The following is a 22128-nucleotide window of genomic DNA, read 5'->3' on the forward strand; positions in this document are numbered from 1 at the left end:
ATTTACATCAACAGTTTCTCTTTTGGATCTGTATATTTGGATTTACGTAAGATAATGTAACAATATGTGTTGTACAAATTTCTCAAAGCATATTCGCAAACAACTAGACAAGTATACAGATCTATGTATAGATAGAAAAGTATACAATTCTATGTCAGAGACAAAAAAGAGAAACTGTATTAGTTACAATTAGATATGAGTAATTGCTCAGCTTCTCCTGATATATGGAACACACCAGCCTCACTCAGAGCATGAAGGACGAAGTATGTTTTACCATCCTTCGAAATTCTCACAATGTTGTTCCACACAACCTTACATGGGTCACCAATACCATATCTACATTCTGATAGCTTATTCAGCCACATGCCTTCAATTTTACGCCCAGTTGAAGACACTACTTTTAAAAGCCAAAACGTTTCATTGTCATCAGGTTGAGCATATACAGACAATATATGCCCAACAGTTATTTCTGATTTTGGTAACACTAAACAAAAAAAAACATGATATTTACTTTTGTCTCAGATCAGCTAAAAATAAATTGCAGTAAAAATTTTCTCACCTGATACACCATCCACAAAGTTTCCACCATACACGCTCTCTTCCACAACATCAGGTGTGGCATTGGTTTCTACAAATAATTTTTAAATATATAAGTTTTCTCTTTGCTTAGAATCAAGTATTTAGGTGGATAGAATCTTCATGCCTAAAAATAAAAAATGTAGAATATGTTAAAAACATTTAAATTTCTGAAACAAGTACCATTGTTTTGGTTAGGCAGCTCCTCCAAAAGTACGTTTGCACCATCCTCATCCATATTTCTGTTTTGTTCTAAAATAAAAAATGTATTTCTAAATTTACAGTTTGAGAATAAGAAAGTAGATTAGAAAAGTGTTCTGTATGAGCTGCTTGTGGTACTATGACAAAATATGCCTTTGAAAACCTTTTTGTTTGCATCACACAAGTGGTTTGTGAAACTTTATTTATAACTACCTTCTAAATTTTCTGGTACAGATATCTGATCTACTTCAGAATCTTTGTTCACATGTCGTGTTGCGCTGATATCATGTGTTTCTATAAAAATTAAAATGTTAGCTGCTAGACGGATATGGATTTAATCCACACCTCGTAACAACGACACACTAGCGTTTTATTTCATCAGTCATTAGTCATACTGAAGATTCATGGTTTCATTACATAAAACACAAAATACAAGATATATATATAGATAGATATATACATATATACCTTGAAAGCAATCTTTAATGGTCCTAATTATAATGCTACCATTTGGCGTTCTATTTTCTCTGGGGCCCAGGAATTCTTCGGCAAAGCCAGGAGTTGCATATGAATCACAAGTGATGTTCTTGGTTCCTTTTTTAATCATAAATAGGACTGAATGATAGCCATGTTGTTCATTTAAACCAAGCAACTGATTATAAAAAAAACGATATATTTAAGAGCTAGAAACTTCAGCCAAAAGTATTTAAAAATTCTATTGTTATTTATCACATACCCGTCCATGGATAATATCCTTTTGCAAGGTAGGATTGCTCTTACCAGCAGGAATATAATGTTCTATACCCTTTCGTTTTTTTTTTATTATGTTACCACATTCAATGCATTTTTTAGTTGCAATCTCATTTTTTGCATTGCATTCCTCACATTTCTAAAATAAACAAACAGTTTTCCATAACTAAGTTATGACTAAGATACTGTAATAAACCAAAATTCATTGTTAGCCCATCAGAAAATCCACAAGGATTTGCCTGTTGTAAATATATATATATATATATATATATACATAATAATATATATATATTATCCTTGCCTGCATGTGAAATGACCACTTTTAACACACAAAAATATGAATATTGTTATAGAAAAGGTTAATAGCCTATGAAAAAATCCACCTGTTTAGGAAGGTTACAGACATCAACACAAAATTCAGATTTGATTACCTTTAGGCGTTTTCCAAATGTAAGTTTTTGAATCTTCTTTTTCTTTGCAGTGAAGTGACTTGACGAAGCTAAAGAAATAAAAAATAATGTCAATGTAAGATTTATTAAAAACTCTGGGGAATATTCAAACCAGCAACCATTGGGTTAGCGCCCCACTGCTCTGCCAACTGAGCTATCGGTCTGTAGTGAGACAAGTTTGCAATTGCTTTTTATCTCACTACAGGATCAAACCCCACATATACACATATACATATTTTTTATTTATATATAGCTATATATATTATATCTTATCAGCTAGCTGTTCATCAAAAAAATGTATATAATCTTATATCATTGAGCTGCTCACTGAAGAGGAAACAGTGAATAAATATTGGTGACATCGATTTAAGATTTTAGATTTTTTGTGTGAAGGAGTCAGTCCCCAACTCTATTTATGAAAAATATCATTGTCAAACATGATGAAAGTTACTTGTCAGAAAATAAACAAAAATGGTTTTGACGTAAACCTGGAAGACTTACAGTAGGCACTAACTTATGTAACATACGTGTTTGTTGGCATTGATTTGTCAGATAAATTTCATTTAGCAAAACTGCCTAGCTAGTCACCACCCAGGCCTAGGATGTGCAACAAAAAGCTTTTTCTTGTAGCGAATTACACAAAATAAACAAACAGTGGACATATTCTTTAGTTTCCACAAAGCCAGGTCAGTTATAACTATAAAAAAGTTCAACAAAAGGTGCCAGGATAACCCCTGAGAATTTTTCACCCCTGTGCTAGCTAGCTATGGCTACACTGTGTATAACTATATAATAAACTTATTTGTCCATGCTAGGTATTTCATTTTAAACACAGAGTGAGTCTTAGCTAGCTAGGTAGTTTCGAATAATTTTCTTCTTTCTCTCTTTCTTACAGATTTAAATGAAGGTAGCTATAGCTAGCTAAAACTCTGTTTTATCCCAAGGTTATAAAAACATCAACCGTCATCTCTTACTTTCATTGCTCAACTTGTTAGATTCACTACTACTTTCTTGTCGAGATTCAGTATCTTCCATTTCTTTTATTTTGTAGAATTAATAGCTAGCTAGCTACGTATATATATATATATATATTTATTCTTTGTTGTTCCTTTCGTTCGCTCCGCACGTGGTGGCTCGTTTCTTTTCTTTTTAAAAGCAGAACGAGTTAACATTTGTTCTGCAAAATATATTCCGTAAAGTAGACGACTAAATTACTATGATTAACATAATATTTTTTAAATTTCAGAAAGTATGATTATCATAGTTTATTCTTGGGAGGACATGTTGATATTACTGCATCAACGTCATTAACTGCTTTCATTTTTAAAATAAACTGCTCTTTCAGCAATTCTTTCTATACCAGACCTTATCTTAATAATACCTACGGCAACACGCACACATAACTCGTCACTGAAAATCACACTATTTGAATTTTTTGGAGTTAATCTTAAGTCTTCGTGGTTATACACCATGTTACCAAGCTTGTTACCAATGCTCAGCGTCGTACAGAAGCTGGTGCGAATTGCAAGATACCAAACCGTGAAGCTGTTAGTTCGATTGGAGTTTTAACACCAGATAGGAATCTACCAATAATGCATGATCCATGTGACGTTGAGATGTAAACGTCTTTGGCGTGCTTAGATAGATCGCATGCCCTATCACTGTAAGAAACGAATACGCTGCAACCTGGAGCGTAAGGATGTTGGCGAGAAAAAAAACAAACATGCGATATGGTCTGGTCAAAACATTTGTCTCAAGTTTTCAAGTGTTTGCTGAGCCTAACATATACTTTAAAGGTAAGAAATTCACCGAAACAAAGTTTGGCTCCCGAAAAGTTTGATATCCATAAATCGGAAATAATTTTATTTTTGTAATTCACTTGCATTTGACATAATTTCTTAAAACAGTGTGAAATAATACATTGTTCATTTTGTCGTTATACCCCTGAATTCGCGAAAGTTGATTCTCGCGAAAGATCCAAAATCTAGAAAGTTTCTATTAAAAACCTCGCGATTGTTTTACCACCTAGAACATTGTTTCGCGGAAGTTTCTACTTTATTTGGGTTTCACTGACAGTTTTTTCTTGCACGTACCATTGTTTGTGAGTGTTCAAAATAAAACCTTAAGTCCGATTTGGTTAAATTACATTTCAGCCCTAAAGCCCGATCTGGTTGAATTACCTTTACCAATTGCTGTTTGGAATAAAAATATTGGAAAAAATTTACTGCGAAACTTTATTGCACGCAAAATGACATCTCAAGTTTATTGCAAAACATTATTACACGCAAAATTTCAACTCAAGTTTGATTACTTTTGAGAAATAAAATACGCACGAAATTATAAAGAAAAATAAGGACAAAGCCAATTTTTAAACCATTGCGAATAACGATGAGTACAAGAGTATATCAATAAAAACACTTACCACAAGAACTTCCAAACAACACAAACAGCAACTTTTTTATTTTCAAATGCTTTCCAATTCTTATAATCTTTAGCATGTATGACAAATCCATCGAAAGATTTCAACATTTCATTCAATTCGTGTGATGCGCGGCACAGTATAAAAACCAGTTGAAATCATCAAATAATCAACTTGTTTACATAAACCTTCACATGATTTATAGCTGACCAACCACTGTTGAATGATATTGTTTTTATATATTGACTCGACATGCACGATTTCACATCCAAACTTGATATGTTTGTACAGATGAAAGCAATGAGCATACACATGAAAGAAGCGGCAGTAATCGGAAACAGTCAAGTAATACAGAAAATCATCCGGTAAAGGAAAATCGGAAAAACCGGAATAAATGTGAGTGATATTCGTGATGGTATTATGCGGTACACAGTGCCCGTTTTTTTATGTTCCACATGCCACCTATTTGATTCTCTTTTTTAAAGCAAGTTACTTCTAATCTGCCATCTCCCATGCTTTTAATGCTTGTTAACCACTTAAGCTAACACAGACAGATTTCAGATTCATTGTATCTATCGAACTACATTTAAAATAATAACTAGCTCAAGTACAATTATATAAATTGAATCAAATTAAATAAATTCGAAGGGATATTTCACTTTAGTATTATCCAAGTGAAAAAAGTAAAATAAAAAAGGTTAGTATGGATTATGTAAAAAGTTTTAAATACGTTTAAGGATTTCAAGATGTTTTTTAACTTTTTGTTCCAATTCTAGTCATATCTTCAGAATTATATATGCACAGACAGCTTAGTAAAACCAAGTCAAACAAGGTAAATGTAAAAAGCCAAAAACGCTAAAACTTCTAAGAAGCAAAACATTTTAAAAAAAATATTCCTGTTTAGAGTTACAAATGTTTATAAAATTTTGTCCATATATATGAAAAATTATTATATATACATTAATTCCTTGTATTTTTAGGCCTTCAATTTTCGCACCCCTCTAAAACGTTTAGCTGTCAAATTTTTAAGGGATTTCCTTTTCACCATTTTTTAATATTTTAAGTTTCTTTTGCAAAAATAGCTACTATATAAAATTCTACTTTCGCGCATTTAAATTATGTTTTGAAAGAAAATTCTTGTTTTATAGATTCACATTATTTGTCTGTAACAATCTTTTTATTTTAGCCTCTGGCAAAGACCTTTTTTTTAGCTATATCGGACGCTTTAAATTGTACTTAAATGCGCCAAAATGACACAACTAGACTAGCTAGCTTATTTACCTGGAAATTTAAAAAGACGCAAAAAACTAAGACATACATTGTTATAAAATGATAATTTATATTTTTTTACAAAAAGGATAGCTCCTTTGATGTTTTGTTGGATAACATAAAGAGACTAAAGCACAGTTTTTTTCAGAGAACAGAAGCAATCATTTAATAGCATTTGGAACATCTCTTGAGCCATTCATGAAAGCATACATAACCTTGAACTGGTCCATAATTGCCTGTCTGGCTCCAGACCAGGAATGTGGTCCATATAAACGATATTCGAATGGGGAATAAGTACTAACTAAATGCCAAGCTAGCACAGGGTCTGTCAGCATTACCCATAACATTGACGGCCTACACCCAACCTCCGTCGCAAGTGAATCGTAATAAGACCACGGGTTGGTATGCTAGAAATGTGAAAATATAACGTTTGGAATAACTTCTGTACATACGATTACATTAAAAAAATACTTAAGACAAAATGAACTACAAATGTGTTCAGAAGTTTCTCAGCAAGAAAAACACATATTGTCGCTAGACAAAATCTTTACCCCTCGTAAGACATTTGACTAAAACATTCCACTGGCTTCAAAGTTGTTTTTCCAGGAATAAGGCCTCCTGTAACAGATACTTCTGTGTTTATAACGCTATACAATATAATATCATTTGGATGCATGTTGTTTTTGCAAGCAAGTGAAAATTCGGAGTCAGGATGGAATATAATTATGCATATAACACAACTAGGGGCATTTCATAACTACTTAAGATATATGCTTACTGAAGTAACAAATTCAAAACTTAAATTCTCCTGTTTCTAGCCGCAAAGAACAAAAATTTCTATTGTCTACACAGATAGACATCAACCATCTATGTAAAAATGTTGCTTTGTCATCCTAATGTCCGAAAAAATCAAAGTTCAGCTCTGAATAATAAACGGACACAAATCTGGCCAATCATACTGCAACATTTTTACACAATCACCTAGCTTTTTCTATGAAAATTATTTTCTGATGCCATACAAATGTGAATGAAATAAATTAGATAATGTACAATTTCCAGGGAATCAAACTAAGCAAGTTTGGCATTCCCATACAAAATGAGTATGGAAAAAATTATTGTACTTTATCGATATTCTTGTTTTATTTGCAATATGCTCATTAGAGGGTGAATTGCATAACAGTAATAAAGATCTTACTAAGTTATATTCTTTCAAATCACCACCAAGTGCATAATGAAGAGCAGATTTTGCAGCTAATATACTTTCTTCCATTTTCTCACTTGATGGCAGAGATATATTTTTCTTAAACACTTCAGCAGCGTATCTTGCCTGCATTTCAGACGTCAGAGTAGTTGATCCAAACACTGAATACATACCAACAAAAGCCAAACTCTCGCGAAATTTTGTGGTAAATATGTTCTTGTATAAAGGTATGTGTTTACCGTTGTGCTCTAACGGTATAATACCAGCCTCAAAATATGGAAAATGTCTTTGATATCCAGTACATAAAACCACAGTGTCAACATTTTCAGCAACAGTTCCATTAGAGAAATAAATAGTGTTCCCATCTGATTTCTCTATAGAAGGTTTCACCTTTATTTTCCCACTAGCCACTCTAATACATATTTCATCGTTCGCAATCACACTTGCCATATTGGGCGAAGACAAGCGAAGTTTCTCTTGATTGTAAATAGCATTTGACATTTTTTTTGTCATGTATGAAGACAGTTTTCTCTTTAAAAAAGCAGGGAGGTATTGTGAAAAACGTGCTCGTGACAGCTCTGTTGGGATTACACCACCATTTAAGATTCTATTAACAATTAAAGCACCATTTGATGTACTGATGTACACTTGTTTACCGTGATCAGAAACCTCACTTGCAACATCTCCTTGAAAATTGAACAGAAAAATATCAAACAACAGATATTAAAACACTGCTGCACTACTGCTGTTGTCAATTAAATCTTTATTGCTTATTAAATTTGATTAAGGGCATTTATTATTGTACTATTAAAAATTGAAAGGCTGTTACTGTGATGTTTATACAATGCATTTTTAACATAAAAATACATTGAAAAAATAAGAAAATTATAAAAAGTAAAAAAATTTAACTTTACATAGATCTTTTTGAACATTTGTTATATTAGTGTAAGATCTGTTAAAATTTGTATATACAGCGGAACCCCTCTATAACAAACAGCAGGTTTTTCCTAAATTATAGTTCATATTGCTTTAAACATTTCATACCAATTCATCCAGGGCATGCAACCAATGTCATAAATTTTGTTCATTTCTGCTTCAGTTTTTCCTACTTATAAAACTCACCAGGTCTAAGATTTTACCATCTAAAATTGAAATTTTACACAATTTTGCGTCTTTTGAACTATCGCAATTAAAAATTTCACTAAATTAAATATATACAAGCATTGCAACTCATGAAGATGGACAGAAAATTCATGCATCTAGTCCCAAATTTTAGTTTTGGGGCGCCTGACTTAGAATCGCATCAAGATGTATTGTTGCAGGATGTATCTTGGGATCAGACTTTTTATGGTAGTTCATTAATGTTTGGTTGGTGTGGAGACAAATTTAAAAGATCGCATTTGTTTTTACAATACAAAGCTATAAAGCTGAGTGGCAAAATAAAAACCTTAAAAATAAAGATCTCCCATGTTATATTTGATTTTTAATATTGGCTTAATTTCCCTGAAATCAGCGATTCGGTTTGAAGTCATCACAATTTTTTGGAGGTGAAAAGTTTCTGTATTTTAGGTGAAAAGAGTGCAGAGCTAGACACATTTTGGAGTTTTATGAACATTGTTAGAAAGTTTCAGCAAAGATAATTTTTTTGAGCAAAATCTAGATAGCTAAGCATCATTTCCAGACAGATTTTTATTGTGATTACCTTTCATTAGCTAATTATTTTTCTATTTACACATTCCGAAATTTTAAAAATGGCGGATGTAGCACAAATGTGATTCGTCAATTAAGCCAAATGCAAATCATCACTATCGCAACAAAGCTTTGGGTCATCTTGTAAATTTTATTAAAGTGGATATATCGATAAAAAAGCTCAAAAAAATTAATGCTATTCTTTAGGAGCATATATATGTGAAACTTAACCCTTACCATTAGTTTGAAAAATACAAATAGTCCTGATTAATTATTCACACCTATAAATTAAAACATTTTCCTGACATATGACAAATTCCTGTATGACATTTTTTAACAATATTTTCATGACACTCTGACAAATCCTGACAATTTAATCTAAGAGCAAATTAAACACCCTGTATGTTATACAGAACAAAAATTATGAGTTATAGCTTACTAACAATCAAATACAACACAAACACTTACATACCTCCTGTATTTCCCAAACCACACACCACAACTGTTTCATTTTCAAACTCCTTCCATCCAGTATAATCTATACTATGGATTACACGTCCCTTAAAGGAAGCAAGTTTCTCCTCTATAATCGCAGGTACATACGGTTTACTATAAAAACCAGAAGCCAACACAACAAAATCAAATTCTTCTTCTTCTAATTCTTCTTTTCCAGCATCTCTGTATGTCACTCTCCATCCTGGACATAATTCTTTTGAAGCTGGAGTCAAATTAACAACATTACAACCTAGTTTGATGTACTTTCTTAAACCAAAATTGTCTGCATAAAGTTCTAGATACTTGCAAAATGTATCAGCTGAAAAATATAGCGGAAATTCATCTGGCACTGGGAAATCGGAGTAGCAGGATAAATTCCTTGTGAGGTTAGTGATTGTACTACGAGGTACAGCATGCTCAGTATTTTTATGCCAACGACCAGCAATGTTGAACTCTTTCTCAAAGCACGTTACTTTTAACCCAGCTTGGTTCATGCACTTAATAACTGGAAGTCCACTCAAACCAGCTCCAATAACACATACTCTTTTTTGATGTTCCATAGCTGTTGTTATTACCTTAATAGAAACATAAACAATTAAAATTTATAATATATAATATATAATTTTAATATAACTAGATACAAACTTAACAAAATTAAATCAAGGCAAAAGAACAAAGGGAAGATAATAATTAAAAAAAATGTTCTTGTCCAAAAAATATACCTAAGTAATTTTGCTGTCACAGTTTTTCGTTAATTTAGAGGGCTGAGTTAGGTATAAAACTTTGACAGAAGTGCTAAATAAAGTATGAAACATATGGATAGTGCAGAAATAAACTTCATTGACTTTTTAAAAGCAGTAGTAAAATGCAGGTACTTAAAATAGTCAGTGAAGGTTCACTGACTACTTAATTTTGATCATCTGGATACAAAAACGAACAGTCAAATTGACACCTATAAACATGCTTTTCATAAAAAAAAGGTCTTCCTCAATTTAAAGGAACAAAGAAGTGTAGAACATGTAGAATCTTAAAGAAATTTGGCACACTGGATCTTTTCAGCATATCAGTAGGTTTGGACAATTCTCTTTAAATGGAAGTTTGGTCCTCATAACTTAACAACAATGTTATCTATACATATAGGTGAATATTTATCATCATTTATTATACTCGCTCGTCATGATCAGAGGTTTGATCGGGGTGAAGCATTCTCTGTTGAGAATGAAATACGGATGTGCTATGATAAATATTCACCTATATGTATACATACCATCCGGATAAACTATCTGAGTTCATCACTAACATATTGCCGCACGTAGTGTAGTGGGTTCGTCTGCGGCTCCCAGTTCTGAGGACCGCGGATCGAATCCCGCTCGCTGCTTGGCAGTATGTTAGTGATGAACAAAGTAGTTCTTCTTTAATATGAATTACACGCATTATACTCGCCCGTCATGATCAGAGGTCTGATCGGGGTGAAGCATTCTCTGTTGAGAATGAAATACGGATGTGCTATGATAAATATTCACCTATATGTATACACACCATCCGGATAAACTATCTGAGTTCATCACTAACATATTGCCGCACGTAGTGTAGTGGGTTCGTCTGCGGCTCCCAGTTCTGAGGACCGCGGATCGAATCCCGCTCGCTGCTTGGCAGTATGTTAGTGATGAACAAAGTAGTTCTTCTTCAATATAATGTTATCATGTCTGTCTGTTATTAATAATAGCTGATTAACCCAGGCTATGAACAGGCAGCCCAAATTGGGTAGATGATAGGTAGAGCATTTGTGAACTATCAAACAAACTTTTCAGCCAAACCTGTTTTAACAGCCACCTCTCTATAACAACAGCCTGCTTATAACGACTTCAATTTTTCCTATAAACTCATTTGTATGCGGTAGTGATTTGCAGCAGGGAAAAAGTATCCTATAGTTTTTGTGGCGTTAGATTAGTTGCAGATTGATAATTATAATTAAACATAAAGCATTGATGTGTTTCTTATCACTGGAGCGGCCCAACAAGTGTAATTGTCTGATGAATCTTTAATTGTACGGATACTTCGCCTGTTTCTTAGCTCATCTGAACTCTTTCTGTCTCTCAGACTGGCGTTACACATCCACCTATAACCATTCTCATATCATTCCTTTCTAAATGGTCAAGATCTTTCTGCTTCACTGCACATGTCTCACTACCGTACAACATAACACTTCTTACACAGGCCTCATACAACCTACCTTTTACCTCAATTGACAAGACTCTGCTAGTCAACAAAAGAAGTAAATCTCTGAACTTTTTCCAAGCAGAACCTATCCTGCAAGTAACACTCCTTCCAACACCCCCTTCACTACCCAACATATCACCTAAGTAAACAGAAGTTCTCAACAATCTCTAACGAGCCACTGTTGTACATCATTAAAGCTGGAAATACTTTATTCTCTATAATCTCACCTTTGCAACGCTTGCATACAAACTGCATGTCAGCTCTTAACCTTCCACTAATACTACTGCACTTCTTATGTACCCAATGCTTGCAAGTCTGACAAAAAATTGAGTTACTACCAACCCCTTTCCTGCAAACTCCACAAGGCCACTTTTAGGTAACACTTGGCTGCAATGCTACTGATCATGACTAATTTAAATACATTGTTTATTACATATCATTGCATTAAAACAATTTTGTAAAACGGTAAGTTGCGTAAGTAATCATGAAGTCAATCTGAAAAGACTCGAAAAAAATCAATATATATAGACATTACTGTTGTTATTCCTTCCTTTCATCATCATCATCATTCTCGGCTTAACGTCCGTTTTCCATGCTAGCATGGGTTGGACGGGGTATATTAATGACCCTCTTCCAATCTGATCTAGACTGTGTTAGATCTCAACTCAACTTCCTCTCTATCAAGTCTGTCCTTATAACCTCCTGCCAAGTCTTTCTCGGTCTGCCTCTGGGCTTTGCCCCAGGAACTATCAAGTCTCTACACTTTCTTACCCAATTATCCTCCTCCATTCTTTCCAAGTGCCCCAGGCAATTCAATCTTCTTATCTGGATAACATCTTTAATTCTACAGAGACTTAGCCTGCTTCTTAGCTCATCTGAACTCTTTCTGTCTCTCAGACTGGCATTACACATCCACCTAACCATTCTCATATCATTCCTTTCTAAACGGTCAAGATCTTCCTGCTTCACTGCCCATGTCTCACTACCGTACAACATAACACTTCTTACACAGGCCTCATACAACCTACCTTTTAGCTCAATTGACAGGACCCTGCTAGTCAATAAAGGAAGTAACTCTCTAAACTTTTTCCAAGCAGAACCTATCCTGCAAGTAACACTTCTTCCAACACCCCCTTCACTGCCCAACATATCACCTAAGTAACAGAAGTTCTTAACTATCTCTAACGAGCCACTGTTGTACATCATTAAAGCTGGAAATACTTCATTCTCTATAATCTCACCTTTGCAACGCTTGCATACAAACTGTATGCCAGCTCTTAACCTTCCACTAATACTACTGCACTTCTTATGTACCCAATGCTTGCAAGTCTGACAAAAAATTGAGTTACTACCAACCCCTTTCCTGCAAACTCCACAAGGCCGCTTTCCAACTACAAGGTCACACTTGGCTGCAATGCTACTTATCATGACTTTAGACTTTGCTGTGTTTACCTTCAGCCCTTTTTCTTCTAGTCCTTTCTTCCACTTCTCAAACTTTTCAACTAATTCTTCCATCGACTCTGCTATGAGAACCAAATTATCTGCATACAATAACTCCCATGGGCAACCTGTTCTGAACTCCATCGACAGCGCTTCTAAGACTAGAATAAACAACAAAGGACTAAGTACAGAACCCTGATGTACACCAACATTTACACTAAATTCATCACTAAGTGAATCGTTAATCCGGACACGACTTCTAGCATTGCTGTACATAGACTGAACCATCGTAACTAGCCACTCATCCACACCTAATTTTCTCATAGTAACTTTACGTGGCACTCTATCAAAAGCTTTCTCTAAATCTACAAAGGCAAAATAGAGATTCTTTTTCTTTCCTAAATACTTTTCCTGAAGCTGTCTGAGTAAAAATATTGCATCTGTAGTGCCACGCCCTGGAACAAAACCAAATTGCATCTTATCTATATCAATTCTTTCTCTAAGTAACTTATCAATCACTCTTTATGATATTTATGATTAATCATATATTATATAATGGTGAAATACGTTTGCTACCTAAAATGTAATACTGTTAAATATTGCTTAAATAGTCCGCTTTAATAATATAAAAATACATCGCAGAATATGTTTGTCGCAACACCCTCCTCAGTTATGATATAACACAATTTTTGGTGACTTTACAATGATCCTTAAAAAAAATTGCACCTGTGGGACATCGATTTCCTTATAAGACTGTATGAAAAATCTTAAAATAACACTAAAATTTCTTATTAAAATATTTTTTTTAGTTTTTTTAAAGTGAGAGAAGAATATCTTGCTGTATAAATTTCCAACAAAACAATCTTGACTTGCTTTTTAACTTTCAAACAACACATATTCTGTGTCACTTTTGAAACAGCAAAGAATAATTCTGTTATAAAAAATATATTTTTGAGCAAGCAAGAAACTTTATTTTTCCACCTTGACAGCTAGCTATTTTGCTAATTTAAGGACGAATTATTAATATTTTTTTTGCAACAAGGATGGCCGGATTATGAACGCATGGCCCGATTGTGTTTTTTTAGCCCTGATTATGTCGTGGTGACCGGAACGCTGATATAATGGCTGACTGGCAGGCTGTGATTTTTTTCAAACTTTTGTTAATGAATTTACTAATATTGTTACAGAATGACGGAATTCGTACTTCATGTATCTGAGGAAGTTTTTTTGTTTTTGAACACCTGTTATACCAAATTACTAATTTTAAAGCATTGAATTTTGTTGGCAAAAGTGGTTTTGACTTCAAAGCTTACCATGGCCCATAAGTGACATGCATAGAATATATTTTATTTCTCCTTAAAGTCTATCAATTGTGGGTATCAGAAATTGTAAACATTAAGAGACACATGACAAGAATCCTTTTTCTTATTGAATAAAAAAAAGAATCTGAGTCGAGTCGACAGTTATAACACGCAGCGACAGTTATAAGTGTTGAGTCAACAGTGCTACGGCAACAGTTACATTGACATGACTTTAAGGAAAAAATAATATATATTCTAAACATCTCACGTGTTATGGGCCACGGTACAAATCTGCGTTGATTTTCTCTCCCATTTATCGATGTTGAACATGATAATTTGTACATTACACAATGTTTAAACCTCTTATATATTGGAGCAAAACTGATCAGTGGTTCAAGCCCACTGTGACAATCAAGTTTTAAACTTTCTCGGGAATCATGCCTGTACGAATGTGAAACAATATGTACCTGGACTAACTGCTTAGCCCTGTGCTAGCGAAGCACTGTTTCTTGTGTTTTCATTTTAATAGAGTCTCCAAGAAATTTTTGTCAGAAGGGTATTATCCCTATACACCCGTGTAACACCGTTTAACTGTACCAAGCGCTCAGTCTGGTGTCATGTTTAATTTTTTAACTTTTACAAAAACTTATTCCGCAAAATAAAATAATATTGACCGATAGTTTTTGCTATGCTGCAGTTGTAAACTGTGTTTTTATTTCAGCCTTTTTGCATGAAAGTTATTTTTTGAAAAATATTTTACAGTCTCAGCACTATAATGGTGTATGCACTTCACTTGATTTACGACATACTGCATACATGTACTAAAGCGCTCCACCTGACAGTGTTGCACAATTTGCAGGGTTTTTTTAAGTGCTGCTTAAAGCGTTTAACAACAGTTACTTGTGGCTCATGCTGGCGTTTGGCATTAGGTTTTCCAGCTATATATTAGCTCAAAGTAATGATATTTAATGATTTTTTAACTATATATGGGAATCGAACGCAACTATTGTTTTAAAAAATCTTTTTTGTGCATGTTTTTAATGTCTTTTTAACTTATGATCTGTTTTAAAAATATCTTTCTTAACATCTTATTCTACGCTATTCTATTTTTTTCAACAAAACATTAACGGAAGATTATAAAACTCGGGCAAAAAGCTATTGTTGTTAATAAAGACTTTTTTTAAAAAATCCTTTTGAACATTTTATTGCAATCTTTTTTCCTTAACAAAACTTTGGGAATAACTTTTGCAGGATAACTTTAAAAAACAAGTCTTGTGCATGAAAGTATTTTTAGCTCTTAAAATTTCCCATATACTCCCACGCTCTTCCACCTCATTGTACCACAATTTAAAAGCGTGATATACAGTCCTGTTTTGGCAGTCTGGTCAATGAAGAGGCTATGCGTGCAACACTTTGCAGGCCTAAATGTGTATTTATGGTGTCAAGTCGTGTGATTTAAATTCTTCTGTACAACAGAAGAGGTTGTTACGACAAGCATATTGCGAAAACGGCCTGTTTATAAAAACAGGCCGTTTTCGCAATCCGGGCAGAACAGATCCAAGCTCACATGCTTGAAATTTTCTGATCATTTTCAACAAAAAATGATGAACATATTTAAATTCAGCATCAAAATTTATGGAAACATGTAAATTTTCACATTTATTTGGTGATTCGGTTCAGCTTTGTTGCCGTAGTGATGATTGACATTTGGCTTAATTGATGAATCCCATATGTGTTAAAATTCTGTCTGGAAATGATGCTTAGCTATCTGGATTTTGGTCCAAAAAAATTATCTTTGTTCAAACTTTCTAACATTGTTCTTAAAACTCCAAAATCTGCCTAGCTCTGCACTCTCTTTATGGAAACTTTTCACCTCCAAAGAAATTAATTGCCGAATACACTAAGTAAAACTGCCCTTATATAAGTAGCCAAACATTTGATGTTTGAAGAATGACCAAAATCAACTGCTGTGAAAATGTTTCACTACAGTTATATAAATATTATGATCAAGCTCTTATAAAATTTAAAAAATTTAAATTACAATGAATCCTGTTCTAACGATCATATTCCATCATTTTCTATTTTATATATAATTTTTGCTGTTAATCCAAATATGCCATTCGTTTTCTTCAATTTTTTTTTGTTTCCTTCTTTAAAATTTGATGGTGTTAACCCGGATTTGAGAATAGCTACTTATAGCTAGCTAGCTATAGTTGCTCAGTTTGAAATAAATTTTGAAAGTAATTTTAAAAAAATATATGCTAGCTAGCTAGCTAAGGTACAACGAAACGAAAACAAAAATTAGTTGGCACGTAAAAATTGAGTTTCCTACCTGAGTAAAGGTATTTTAAGTCGTAGCTAGGAGATCATTTAACTTATGCTCTTCCAAAACTATATTTAAAGGATCTGAGACAAGCCCATATCAAGACAACACAAGTCTAAAAAAACACGCAGCAAAGCTACCATTTTATTGATTGTTGAAGGTGAGTGGCTTTCATTCCGTGCTTAGCTCTCGTTGAGGTCGGACGTATCTAAAACGCTCCGGTCTTGGCGCGCTAAGTCGAAGAAAGAAAAAAGAAGACTAAAGCTTGAAGAGCTCCTGCTTTGACAGCTAAGTCCTTTTTGATTTATTATATACTGTACTGCCTTCTTTACTTCATTTATATCTTTTCATTTCTTTAATTTGTTGTTTTGTAAGTTTTTTAGTTTTTTATCCATCTATCATCTAATATGGTAGCTTTGCTGTGTTGTGGGTTCCTGCTGCTCCTTCTGTGTATAGATATTTATAGATATTTTTTTTTATTTATCAATAGCAGTTATATATATACAATTAAAATTAAAAGAAAATAAATATAAAGAAAAAGAAAATAAATATCATAATTAGTCAGGGTAACAAAATTAAAATATATAATGCTATTGAAGGGAGACCATACCTAATAGCATAAAGCTAAGGCAAAGGGTATGGCCACCCTTGGACAATTACAGTAAACGATACGAGACGCACAAAACAACACACACATAAAAGTGGGTCAAATGATAAACAACCATGCGGGAAACAAATGGCCAAGTCTGACAATTCAGGAAGGATTAGTAAGAGGAAACAAAGTACTTTTTCAGATCACTTCTAAGATTAAAATAATCAAGGGAAACAAATTTTCTAGTCATTAAAGACTGCAATTTATTCCAGGAATTAATGGCATTAAATCTAATTGAGTTTTTACCAAAAGAAATAGTATTAAAGGTAGGGAGATTGATCAAACCAATTTTCTCTGCCCGAGTGCCTTGAGCATGGGTGAAGTCAACCGCAAATGTATTAAGGATAGAAGCAGGCAATTTTTCATGAAATAGTTTATGTAAAAATAGAATATTGTGACATTTTCATTTTGATCGTAAGGAAATGGGCTTGCCTCAGATCCTTCAAACATAGTTTTGGAAGAGCACATAACCGTAGAATGATCTCTCTACGACTTAAAAATAACTTTACTCAGGTAGGAAACCCCACATTTACGCTAAAACTGATTTTTGTGTTCGTTGTATTTTTGAGCAATACAAAACCTTCGTTCAAAAGTAGCTCACCCAACAACAACGAAATGAGTCGACTAGATAGGAGTTTCTTTTCTATCTCTTCACTTGATGCCTGCAATAGAGTTTCTGAAAGCCAGCTCACTCTCCAATTAAAATTAATGGCTTTATCAAAACTTAAGCCAAGCAGGCACAAGTATTTCTATTTTTTAATCCTCTTGTCAGGGGACATCTGCCTCAACCCAGGTCCTGTTAAGTATCCCTGTTCTTCATGCTTAAAACCTGTGGCAAAAACACACAAAGCACTTTCTTGTGACAAGTGTGGATTATGGGCTCATAAAAAATGTGAGCGTATTTCTGATAAAAAATATCAACAATTTATGAAGACTCCTGAAGATAAACTGTTTTTCGTTTGCAGTCCCTGTCTTTCTCGTAATTTGCCCTTTGCTAATGAGGAGTCATTTGGTGACGAAATTCCGGACAACATCAATATTACTATTGATGAAAACTTTGATTTTGAGGCAATCAGAAATGGGAAGGGCTTAAAAATGGCCCATCTCAACATTAATGGTCTGTCATCCAAACTAGACTATGTTAAACTTCTGCTACATCAAACAAAACTTGATGTATTCTCCATCTGTGAAACCAAAATTGATGACACCATCACTGACAATGACGTTAAAATTGATGGCTATGTTTGTTATAGGAATGATCGGAATAGACGAGGTGGGGGTGTTCTAATTTTTGTTAATGAAAACTTGGATAGCCACCTTTTGAAACACCTTTACTTCGAAAATGTTGAATCACTATGGGTGAAAGTGTGCCTGAAAAAAACTAAACCTATTTACGTGTGTGGGGTTTACAGGCCACCTGGAGGTAGTGATTTGCAGAGTACCGAAAACCTGTGTACTCATTTTAAACAGTGTTTTAACAAGCTCCCAGAAGAGAAAGAAGTTTTTATCTTGGGAGATTTTAACTGTAACATGCTTTCAAAATATGCTCTCTCCTCCAAAATAAAGGAATTATGCTCCACTCTTTTCCTAAAACAACATATTAGCAAAGCTTGGGTTCGCATGTTCAGGATCTTGTAAATCATTAAAATGTTGAGATGACTGTGTTCAAATCAAAATAGCCTTAAAAAAGCCCCCAAAATAGCGAATAATATTCAAACGTTCATATCTTAACCGTTAATCAAAATCAATCAACATTTTCAGAAAAATTTTAAAACAACACTATTTTTAACATGTAAAAATCTTTTGATTTCACTTCCTCTGAATTCCTGAGATTTACAGAAAATTGCTCTTGAAATTTTTCTTTAGAAAAAGGAAGCATAGACAATATAGACACAACATTTTACTAACGTCGACTGTAAGTCGTATTCTGCCTCTCGTGCCGTATAATTACGTCTTGTAACTTCTCCGTGTAAGCAAAGTATCGAAAACACTCAGAAGCCTAGCATTAGTTACTAAGTCTAGACAACTTAAAGTCTTATGGCAATCTGATTCTATAGTTAGAGTTGCTGAAAATTCGATTGGGTGTAAGCCAGGGTCAGCAAAATATTTTTGCAGCTGGCTTGTACACATATCCACTGAAAACTGCAGATTAGTTGTCCAACTCTTTTTTAGGAAATTTGCCCAATTTGGTCTGTAGGTTTCAAAGTGGGAGATAATGTCGGTTATTTGCATCCGTTTTATCCGTCATTTGGTGTCAAAATTACAAGTCCAATGCAAAAGACTCTATTATTTATGACCTTAACAATGACACTTCGACATACGATTTTGTTTTTAAAATTAGTGGATTACCAGTGCGTCCATTGTGTAGAATCACGAGTGTTATAATTGATGCCAGTGTAGTTACCCTAAACAAAAAAACACCTTAGCAGTGTTTTTTCATACAGAGGAAAGCATTTTGCTTCATAATAAAAGAATCTTCCAATAATGAAATGGTAATCTCTACAAGTTCAACTACAAAAAAAGCGCCAAAACATGAATAGCAAACATGAAAGCAAATCAGAAAAAAAAATTATTTTTCACTAAAGAAAAATTTTTTGTTACTTCTCGTTTAAACTCAGTTGCAGATAAAAACGAAAAGAAAACTTTGGGCAAGGAAAATGTACGCAGAACAGAGACCTCCACTTTCACGATTTTGAATACTCTTTTCGTTGTTTTCGGATGTTTTCCAAAAACATTCGAAGCCTTTTTACATGAATTGCTTAAAATAATGAAAAACAAACAATTAAAATGACCTATTAGTAAATGTTTCGCAATATTTTGTGACCGTTGCACTCGAGTTTTAGCCAAGATGGCATTTTCCCAATGTACTTGGCGCTATTGACGACAAAAATTAGGTCATTCTTCTTCATTTTTTTTATTACAAAAAGTCATTTGTTTAATTGGCACTTTGTGATACTAAGTACGAATTTACTCTGGTGGATTTAGGAGATGGAAGTGTGTAAGCCGACAGGTTTTTGTTCCATGTAATACAGAGTAACCATTTAAATCTTCTTAAAGTAAATGAACTGCTCGACTCAAATAGGCCTCTGCATACGGTTTTGTTGGCGATGATGCTTTTGGCTTAAAAACTAACATGATAAAGCCCTATCCTACCAAAAATTTACCACGTGCAGCAAAGGTTTATCTAATCACCTCAACCTCATTCCCAGAGCATTTCTTCTCTTTCGATCGAGGTTGCAATCATCTCTTCCACGACGTCTTGCTTCTTTCTTTCCTTTCCTATCAAGTGACAGTTTTATTAAACACTATTACCACTTCCTTTTGTACATTGCAGGCCGCCTCCACCAATCTTGTCCCCAATCTCGTGGAACAACCGCATCTCATTCTCGCCTCGTAAAATTATTTACGTTAATGAACTACATGCATTTTTTCCATGCTGTGTAAATGAATTGGCTTCACTGGACTACAACAATTGTGTTTGTTGCCTGCTTGTAATAAAGCGTTGTTACTTTCTAAGTTCATTTTTTTACGTTTTGCTGACAATAATTTTTTTTTCACTTTGAAAATACTACAACAAGCTTTATGCGCAATATTTTTCACTACTGCACAGAGAATTCTCAAATTTTATTGATTCAAGAAAATTCCGCTACAAAAAAATAGAAAGGTTTTCCGTTTGAAACTTCTGATAGTTAAATAAAAATCATTTTTCGGTTTTACATACCCTATTATTGCAGCCATGAGATTACCGTTGCAACCTCAGAAGTGAAGACGGGTTCACTAAAGCTGTGGAAGTATCACTAAGGCGGGATTATCACTAAGGGGTGGGAGTATCACTGAGGTGGGATTATTTTCTCAATGCATGAAAATTTGATTAGTATTGCTTTCCTCAAAAATAAATCATCAAGATGGAAAACAGAGGTAAAAATACACTCATGTTTTTAAACTAATATGTTTCGTCCATAGAGAATGTAAAGGTATAGTAAAACTTGATAAAGATGTACAGCATTCCCAAACTCGTCCCCAGCGCCTTTTGTCTCTTTTTTTTTTTTACTGAACGGCGAGACGAAAAGACACTGGAATCGTAGGCCGAAAATGACCAATATATGGCCAAATTATGCGAAAAGATAATATAATGTATGCGTGACGTTCTGCATCGTCATATTATAAAGATGGTGAATTCAAGCGGGCTTCTTGTGTTCAGTCGGATTCAAGTTCAAGTAAAGTTAAGCGAAAATGAGTAGTACACGCGTTTTTGAAGTTTTAAATAGAATCCAGGTTGCACTTGGTAGGAATTCATTTCCTGATATGAACTTTAAACCAAAGCAAATAAAATGCTTAGAAGCAATTTTAAAAGGAAGAGACGTTTTAGCTGGATATGGGAAATCGATCATTTTTCAGTTGTTGCCAGATTTTCTTTCAAATGAAGAGAAAGGAAGTATGATAATTGAAGGATTAATCGAGTACTTACGTATGATGATTGATCCAGATTTTATTTTCCAAATCTTCTGCGTAAGCATGAGGGTGAGAGCGAAGCTCGATAACCCAAAATCCTACTTTGAAGACAGAACGTGACTCGCTGGCCGAGTGTACCTGCTAAAGCCAAAAAGGCATAGGGCAGGGAGGGCAGGGCACCCTCATTATTATTATTACTATTATTTACCCAGGATAGCCTCTTCAGTTCCTATTGGTACTGCTATCAACGAGGGTCCTGCGAAGGGGGTCCTAGCGCATTTAAAGCTCCCATTTGAGCTACGAAAGTCGTGCAAGCACAGCAATCGCTCAACTAGACAACCGCCTAAGATATCAATCCTATTCTCATGCTGAGCGCTAAGCAGAAAGGATAGATTCACACTTTTATAGTCTCTGGCATGACTCGGCCGGGGTTTGAACCCAAGACCTCCCGCACTGAAAGCGAACGCTCTACCACAAGGCTATCAGTTTACGCAGAAGATTTGGAAAATAAAATCTGGATCAATCATCATACGTAAGTACTCGATTAATCCTTCAATTTTATTTCCCAATCTTCTGCGCAAGCAGAGTATGAGACTTCAAAGCATAAACGCGGCCAGCGAGTGTGGTGAAAACAAAAGAAAGGGTGAGAAGGATAAGACAAAGAAAATTTGAATAACTGAGCAAAGTTCTT

At 34.2% G+C, this 22128-nt stretch overlaps 2 protein-coding genes across 3 annotated transcripts; both read right to left on the reverse strand.

Annotated features, from left to right (window-relative positions):
* Positions 1-36: 36 nt before the first annotated feature.
* LOC130629572 (uncharacterized) lies at positions 37-5043 on the reverse strand. 2 transcript variants are annotated; one of them, XM_057442827.1, is made up of 8 exons: positions 4399-5043; positions 1959-2026; positions 1514-1666; positions 1246-1429; positions 991-1071; positions 760-828; positions 560-628; positions 37-484 (listed from the first exon to the last, which is right to left on the reverse strand). In XM_057442827.1, exons 1-8 carry the CDS (start codon positions 4487-4489, stop codon positions 180-182), a joined length of 1020 nt encoding a protein of 339 aa, XP_057298810.1. In that variant the 5' UTR covers positions 4490-5043; the 3' UTR covers positions 37-179. The 2 variants fall into 2 exon arrangements, with proteins under 2 accessions (XP_057298810.1, XP_057298811.1); XM_057442828.1 differs by lacking the exon at positions 4399-5043 and adding an exon at positions 2951-3631.
* A 607-nt stretch (positions 5044-5650) lies between these two features.
* Positions 5651-16694, reverse strand: LOC130629571 (dimethylaniline monooxygenase [N-oxide-forming] 2-like). The gene is made up of 4 exons (XM_057442826.1): positions 16343-16694; positions 9027-9624; positions 6860-7551; positions 5651-6071 (listed from the first exon to the last, which is right to left on the reverse strand). The coding sequence occupies exons 2-4, from the start codon at positions 9607-9609 to the stop codon at positions 5826-5828; spliced, it is 1521 nt and encodes a 506-aa protein (XP_057298809.1). The 5' UTR covers positions 9610-9624; positions 16343-16694; the 3' UTR covers positions 5651-5825.
* Positions 16695-22128: the final 5434 nt, after the last annotated feature.

This window comes from Hydractinia symbiolongicarpus, chromosome 2, assembly GCF_029227915.1.
Source record: "Hydractinia symbiolongicarpus strain clone_291-10 chromosome 2, HSymV2.1, whole genome shotgun sequence".
NCBI lineage: Eukaryota > Metazoa > Cnidaria > Hydrozoa > Anthoathecata > Hydractiniidae > Hydractinia > Hydractinia symbiolongicarpus.

What these genes read in the sequence shown, in the direction of transcription:
- LOC130629572 (XM_057442827.1), bottom strand. Translation starts at nt 4,489, where the DNA reads ATGGATTTGTCATACATGCTAAAGATTATAAGAATTGGAAAGCATTTG. An exon ending in GTTGTTTGGAAGTTCTTGTG is followed by an intron (nt 2,027 to 4,398) that starts GTAAGTGTTTTT and finishes TTATTTCTTTAG; the next exon opens with CTTCGTCAAGTCACTTCACT. An exon ending in GCTGCCTAACCAAAACAATG is followed by an intron (nt 629 to 759) that starts GTACTTGTTTCA and finishes AATTATTTGTAG; the next exon opens with AAACCAATGCCACACCTGAT.
- LOC130629571 (XM_057442826.1), bottom strand. Translation starts at nt 9,609, where the DNA reads ATGGAACATCAAAAAAGAGTATGTGTTATTGGAGCTGGTTTGAGTGGA. An exon ending in TGGTTTGGGAAATACAGGAG is followed by an intron (nt 7,552 to 9,026) that starts GTATGTAAGTGT and finishes TCAATTTTCAAG; the next exon opens with GAGATGTTGCAAGTGAGGTT. An exon ending in ATTTGAAAGAATATAACTTA is followed by an intron (nt 6,072 to 6,859) that starts GTAAGATCTTTA and finishes TCACATTTCTAG; the next exon opens with CATACCAACCCGTGGTCTTA.